This window comes from Vigna radiata, chromosome 8 (genome assembly GCF_000741045.1).
Source record: "Vigna radiata var. radiata cultivar VC1973A chromosome 8, Vradiata_ver6, whole genome shotgun sequence".
Taxonomy (NCBI): domain Eukaryota; kingdom Viridiplantae; phylum Streptophyta; class Magnoliopsida; order Fabales; family Fabaceae; genus Vigna; species Vigna radiata.
In genome coordinates this window covers 29,248,334-29,255,993 of record NC_028358.1, presented here as the reverse complement: position 1 = coordinate 29,255,993, position 7,660 = coordinate 29,248,334, and the positions used below count along the sequence as shown (strand labels likewise).

Below are 7,660 nucleotides of genomic sequence, written 5' to 3'. Positions count from 1 at the left end.
TATATAGAAAGTAATGAAATAAATTATAAAAAAAATAATTATTAGCAAATTATAAGTCAACTCATCTCTAATATGATTGAAACTAATTATATATATTCAAATTTAACTAGAAATGAGGGTAATTAACTTATAAGTTTGAACGACTTCAACATATAGTTTAAGAAAGGAAGGTTTAGGTTTGAGATAGATAGTCGTTTAGAGGAAAAAGCAGAGACAGAGAGAGATAGGAAAGAAGCATTTGGATTTTGTATGACAGTGCTGACCGAGGTGTGAAGAAATATTGTTATTATTTTTGCAAGTTGTTCCATTTGCGTGTGAAAAGTCAAAGGGTCTGAAGCCGTAATGGGAAGGTCAGAATAGAAAACACAGAAACTTATAAGGAAAAACTAATTTAATGTCTCCTTCACTTAGTTCAACAATTCAGCGTTATGGGCAATGTTCGCAGCCCACCACTTCTGCTTTTAGTTTTGACAAATATTCAATCCTCATAGTGCTCATCCTCCTAAATCCAATGTCATATCTCTCCCTATATAAATCACCCTCTCAATGGAACCACCTAAGATATTTTTCAACAACCACCTCGTATTCCAAACCAAACATGACAACCTTATCAGATACTCAATTATCTGCTACATATGGAACTCAAGAAGAATTCGCAATTAAGAAAGGATCATGGACTGAGGAAGAAGATTCTCTTCTCATCAACTATGTCAACCTCCACGGCGAAGGCCACTGGAATTCCCTCGCTCGCTCTGCTGGTAATTATGCATGCATTCATCTATAGTTGTCATCCATACTCCTAAATTATTAAAATCTTTAACCGCGTTTGTTATCATGCATCAGGTCTAAAGCGAACTGGCAAAAGCTGCAGACTAAGATGGTTGAACTACTTGCATCCAAATGTTCGACGTGGGAACATCACTCTTCAAGAACAGCTTTTGATTCTCGAACTCCATTCCCGCTGGGGCAACCGGTACGTGTATTATGATATTATTTATGTACTATGTTGTGTAGAATATTATTATTTAACTTGCTATAGTTTTCCACGTTGATCATAATAATTAATATAATATAGTGTAATGCGTTGTGTCATTATTCATTGAAGGTGGGCTAAAATAGCAGAACAGTTGCCTGGGAGAACAGATAATGAAATAAAGAACTATTGGAGGACGAGAGTGGTGAAGCAAGCCAAGCAACTCAAATGTGATGTGAACAGCAAGCAGTTTAGGGATGCTGTGCGTTTTGTTTGGATGCCACGCCTTATGGAGAGGATTCAGGCTTCTTCTGGGAATGCTTCTTCTTCCTACGGACATGGCCAGACCACATTGTGCAACACTCAAGCCCACGGTGAATCTAGTGGGGTCAATCCCATGATGTTTTCTGAAAGTTCAATGATTTCCTCGTACTCTTCAGGGGTTGATGTTCAGCCTCCTTCTCTCTCTGATGCGAGTACAACTTCATCTTGCAATTTAATGGGAGATGGTAGCTGTTCATCGGAAAGTGTTGAAAAGGGGTGGCAGCAGTGGGACTACTCTGATCTCCAAGCATTTGAACCGAACCATGGTTTTGGTGATGCAGACCTGTGGACCGATGAAAATATGTGGTTTTTGCAGCAGCATCTTGCTGATGATTTTTGATCCAGCTTTTCTGTATACACTAGTTAGTTCAAAGATATCAGAGTTTATCTGACTTGATATCGCGAAACTACTGAATGAAATTTAACTCATGATTGATTGTTTGTAACTGTCCAACTACTGAATGATATATATTCTTTTTTACACAAGTAAAATCATTGTAGTTGAATGACGCATTTACTTGAGAGCGAGCATCTTCGATGTAATATAACATGATTAGTTCTTATATCTCTTTTGTAGTTATGCATATAATTTGAGAAGAATTGCTAATTTTTACTCCGGGGATAAAATTTAACTTAGTCTTTTACTCCAAATATAAAGTCCTCTAATTTTAAGAATCAACTAAAGCAATCTCTTATTGGATTTCATTGTTTGAGTTAAGAATCTTCAACATTGCCTTGTATTTTGCCTTATGATCTAGAAACATGTATGAAAATAGAAAAACGTGATGGAAGTTTGAAATTAGTTAATTGACTGAGTAGGAAAAACTGGATGAGGACGTTGCAAAATAATATATTATTGGTTTAAATTCAATGGGTTTCTCATTGGAAGCACTAAATGCCGCAACATTTGAAAAACATCATTCTTATGTAATTCATTGGAGTCTTGAGTCGTTCACACGTAATTGGTCAGTCAACTATATTTATTGTTTCTTTTTCTTTGGCTTGGGATGTGGCTATAGCTTGTAGAGTTGAAGTCACAGCTGACCTCATATCGAGTGTCTGTGTTTTTTTAATATGTTTGTTTTTATACAAGGTTTTACTCTTTTTTATTACCATTTTCATTGTTCATTAATTCTAGCTTTAGGTTGACCGTTGATAATTTGTGCTATGCTGCCGTTTACTTGGACTTTGGTATGTCTTGCATTTGGACTCTGGATGAGAATACATTTATCTTTTTCAACTTTCTTGTCGAAAAAGCGTGGACAATCAGATGTGTTTGCGTAACAAAGTTTCAACATTTTAATGTCTTCCCATGATGCGAAAAGAAATATTTAATAGCTGCACTAGCTCCACGTAGGCACATGCTGGTATTTTGACATTTCTTACACCAAACATCTAAGGGAGATAGTTAGGTGTTACTGATATTAATTCAATGTTCTATTCACGCATTAATTAAATTGAATCTCTTCTGGAAGAGAAAAATGTTAGTTTGACACGTTTAGAGGGATTTAAATTCAAATAACACCCTCTACTAATATATGAGTTCGAGAATGAGATAAGAGGGTGAGAATATAAAAAAAAAATTGTATTGAAATGTCAAAACACATAATCCATCACGAGGTCATGAAGAGAAAAATGTTACTTAGAAGTAATTAAGTAGATTTACATTCAAATGACACTTTTAGTGTGTATGAGTTCGAGTCACATAGTAAAATAAGAGGGTGAGAATGTTGCAGAAAGAAGATTTGTAGTGAAATGTGATAGCAAATGATCCATCACGAGGTCATCATCACCACACAAACACAGTTTCACAACATGAACAACTACCAACTTGACTCTTTCACTACGGATTTCCGGTTCCAACTTGACCCTTCTACCATGGATCTTCAACTCAAGCTCGACTCTTGTACATGGATCTCTATTTCTAACTTGGTCCTTCCACCAATGGTCTCTTACAATACCAACAAACAAGAAATCAATGAAGTACAATTGGAATAAGTACCAAGTGAAGAATCGATTCCAAGTCATTGGAAAGCCATTATGAATCGTATTTTCACTCCAAACAAACACAATATTAAGGCATCACATTTCAAACATAAATTCTAGTCTAACCAAATATTCTGCTATAGTTTTGAAATTTTTTTCACATATTTCACAATTAAAAATGATAGTATATCGATAATCATCGATCATCTACTCTTGATCGACCACCTTAACCAACCTATTTGGGCCGACCAACCTTAGTTAATCTATTTACATAATCGATCCTTAACCGACCATTCTTGATCAACAATCCTTGTCCGATCATTCTAGACTAACAGCCCTTTGATCGATCAACCAACCATCCTTGACCGATTATTATAGACCGATCAAGTTTAATTGACCATTTTGAACCAAAATCTTTACTTACAAACATGGTTATCAAACTCTTGAGTTAACTTTAAATTCTAACGAGTTTACGTTCCCAGACATGGTTTCCGAGTTAACTCGGAAGTAAACTCTTTTCCGGGTAAACTCGGTAGAATTAATTGTGAAATCGATAGGATCGTATAGAATCGCGAGTTTGGAACGATTCTACGAGCTTGAAAGGGGGAATATTAAAAAAAACAATGTCATTTGATCTTTTTTTATTATATATTTAATGAAATGCATCAAAATGAATGACAATAATCCAAGTATTTATGTTTTACAATATTTATTTTTATGAACTATATATCTATAATTTTTATATTTAAAGTTATATAATTTTGTAGACTTATTTAAATTAAGATATTATTTATATAGTATTTTTCATCTGAAGTAAACTCTTACGAGTTTACGAGTCAGTTTACTCGACTCTCACGAGTTTACGTAAATTTGCGAGTTTGATAACCTTGCTTACAAAATAACATAATTACCTTTTTTTTTAATTCATACTTCATACATTTTAAAATAATATTAAAATGAATATATCAGCCGTTTCAATTACAAGAACACGTAATAATGTTAACGTACCTCTACCAAGAAATGTACATCAGAATTATTTTTTGTCTTTTTCTTTTTGTTAGAGATGTTGTACCCTCAAATTAATACCAATGCTCTTGACCCGACGTCCACAATACATATCTTATAAATGCAGAAAGAAAAATTAAACATGTCAATCGAATTAATTATATAAAAAAATAGACAAAAATGCAAATAGGAAATATAAAAACTGAACAGTTTTTATTTATATTGAAAACTCACAAAAACAATCCTGAAATTTTCGGGAGCTTTCATAAGGGATTAAGAAGAAAAGGTTCACATGACCAATGCTTTGTTCTTTTAGACGCTATATATCTTATAAATGAAGCTACATCCATATTCCAAAAAAGAAAATTACATTAAACTTGTAGATAAGGTTGATGGTAAAATGTGTAGAATTTTAAATTTTAGTAAATTATGAAACTGAAAATTTAATTTGTGAAACGTAAAGTTCTATAATAAAATTCACAAAAGTGAAAAAATTTAGTAGTAAAATACAGTTAAGCCTATAATAATAAAAACGAATGGTGATTTGAAATTGAAATGTAATTGCTGATAACTAGTAAGGTTCTTAAGCTCATATTCACTTTTTATTGAATAAGCAACTACTTTCATTTATTGAACAAGCACTTCATTGCTAAATGTAATCTTTTGATGGGTATTTATTTTGTTAAGAAAAATAATCTAAAGTTAAATAAGGGTACCAATTATGGGTTGAGGTTGGTTCTTTTGGCATTGAAGTTTTCTCTTATTTTGTCGTACACAGGGAATAAAGACATTTCATGTCTTTGTATTTGTTTTATAAATAAATCTTCATGGTTCATCAAATGATTGAGCAAAACAAATCTATACTTCTGGAAGTCTCACTTAAAAAGAAGTTTAGAATTTCATCTCGTTATAAAACTTTAAGTAACTCTTAGAAAGTTTAAATTGTAAATTAAACCTAAAATATTGTATATTAATTATAAATTAGTTTTTAATTTTTATTATTTGCAACTTATTAGAAAAGATAGGATTTAATCTAACTTGCTCGACTAGATCAGTCCAACCCAATCTAATTTGGGTTTAATCTAATTTCGCATGACATGATCTGAATTTACTTGACATGTGGACTCAGTCCAACGTCAACGTGACTCAACTCAACCCAATGTGGGTCCAACTTGACTTGACTAAAAATGGATTCGACTTGACTCAACCAAAGGTGATTCTAACTCAAATTGACTCAAGGTGAACCAAATCAACTTTGTCTGATGTTGGTCCAAGTTAACTCTTTCTAAGATGGAACAAACTTAGCTCAGCCCAAGGCGGGCCTAACATGGGCCAGTGTGAGTTTAACTAAACTCAATCTAACATGGACTCGACTCTACTTGGTTCAATGTAGACCAAACTTGAACGAGTCCTACATAGGTTCAATTTGACTTAATTCGATTTGATTGGGTATGAGTAGACCCTATTCAGCTTAGTCTAAGGTGCATCGACTCACCTCAACCTAGGTGCAACTTGACCTAACCTTTTGTGTATTTGATTCGATTTAGCTCAACATGGACAGAACTTGACTTTGTTCAATGTAAATATTAACTTAACTTAAACCTAGTTTGACCTAGATCCAACTCGAATGATGACTTTAATCAGACTCAACCCTATACATATTGTCCTAAAATTGACTTGCATAAATAAGTCCATGTTTTAATAGTGACCTTTGAGAATTTTAATGTCATTTTAACCTCATAAGTTTTTTTCTATCTATGCCAACTTTCTAATATTATAAACATATTTGGTCTCAATACAAGTAGATCAGAACCATTAAATCCTATGGACTAAACCAAATTTACATATATAATTACATGAAAACACTTTCCTACATCACTAATAAGTGATTTAAAATATCCTAAATAATCAAAATTTGAGATACCAATTTAATTAATATTTTGTACTTTATAACTAGAGTCGTCAAACAGGTAACCTGGTCCGATCCGGTCCGACCCACTACGGGTTGGTAAATAAATGGGTTGTCTCATCAGCTCACTCAATTACAATTTTTTTAAAATAAAAAAATTACAAACTTTCTATAATTCAGATCTAAAAAGTTTCACTCCTAAAATTCACCCTCCACATGGTGTTTAATTAATTTTGAAAATAGGAAACTTAAATAATTTTTTCAAGCAAAAAAATAATAATAAATATTTTTTTATAAAATTAAAATTAAATGTTAATAAAATAAAATTAGGTAGGTGGGTTGGTGGGCCAACCCGTCCCACCACGGGTTCAACCCGTATGAGCCTAGTTGAAATCTGACCCGCATAAAAAAAATACAATTTTTTCAAACTCAGCCTGGCCCGAACCCGTGATGGGCTAGGTTGGCCCATGGGTTGTAACTCATTTTGACAAGAGTGTTTCATCCTGCACCTCCAAGCATTTCATCCTGCACCTCCAAACTTTAATAAAATTCCAATTTTAACCCTAATTAAAAAGGTATTTTAATTTTTAAAAACGGTTTAATCTTTAAAGGTGGTCAAAGATTCCAGTGCACAGCAGATTGAATTTCAAAGAGAGAGAGAGTGATCATATTGAATTTCATAGAGATAGAGAGTGTGGTTTTTATGCATCGGAATTCACTCTCACAACACCATTATCTTTCCCAGCATCCTTCCTCTCACAGCACCATTACCCAACATCCCTCATCTCCTTTCTCAAGCCTTTTTACTCTCTTTTCTCCTTCTCAAAGACCACAACCTAAAATTTATATTTTTCCAGCACAGCAGCCACCATTGTCATCCTCGCAAGCAAGCTTTTTCTTTCGCAACGGAGGTACAAAAACACTGGACTCACACTGGATTCTTCGGATTTGATTTTCCTTTCTTTGTTGTCTTGTGCACACTCTCATTTTAGCATTTTAGTTTCTTCTTTGCTGTGTGTTTCCCAGTGTTTCCCAGACTCGTCTTTTTCTTCCTCCAGTTTTCTTCGCGGTTCAAACGTTCCAGGTTGGTTCATGGTTTTAATTTTTTTTTTGCTGCTTTTTGCATGTTTCTAGCATGTCTATAAACTAGATATATAGATTGGATGATTAGAAATTTTTTAAATTTGTCCGATTTCATTTATCTATCCATGCTTCATTGATCCGAAACGCGATAGGCATGTATCGGATATGAAAAACCGATACAGCCAGCATTAGATCTCAATATCCGATGTAGGCTGTATCGGTTTCCATATCCGATACATGCCTTATGCGTTTTTTTTTTTTTATTTTGTTTTACGATTTTATTTTATTTATTTTTGGTTGTTTTTATTTGAAATGAATTGTTTGATTTAAAATATTTTATTATTTAATTATTTTTTAAATAATTTATTATTTAATTGTTT

General features: G+C 33.2%; 1 protein-coding gene across 1 annotated transcript; it reads left to right on the top strand.

The window, feature by feature from the left end:
* The first annotated feature begins 412 nt into the window (after positions 1-412).
* Positions 413-1,851, top strand: LOC106770479 (transcription factor JAMYB). Its single transcript, XM_014656287.2, has 3 exons — positions 413-758; positions 844-973; positions 1,106-1,851. The coding sequence occupies exons 1-3, from the start codon at positions 512-514 to the stop codon at positions 1,635-1,637; spliced, it is 909 nt and encodes a 302-aa protein (XP_014511773.2). The 5' UTR covers positions 413-511; the 3' UTR covers positions 1,638-1,851.
* The last annotated feature ends 5,809 nt before the right edge of the window (positions 1,852-7,660 follow it).

Coding starts and splice junctions, on each gene's coding strand:
- LOC106770479 (XM_014656287.2), top strand. CDS start 512: ATGTCATATCTCTCCCTATATAAATCACCCTCTCAATGGAACCACCTA. Junction 759..843: donor TTCCCTCGCTCGCTCTGCTG/GTAATTATGCAT, acceptor ATCATGCATCAG/GTCTAAAGCGAACTGGCAAA. Junction 974..1,105: donor CATTCCCGCTGGGGCAACCG/GTACGTGTATTA, acceptor TATTCATTGAAG/GTGGGCTAAAATAGCAGAAC.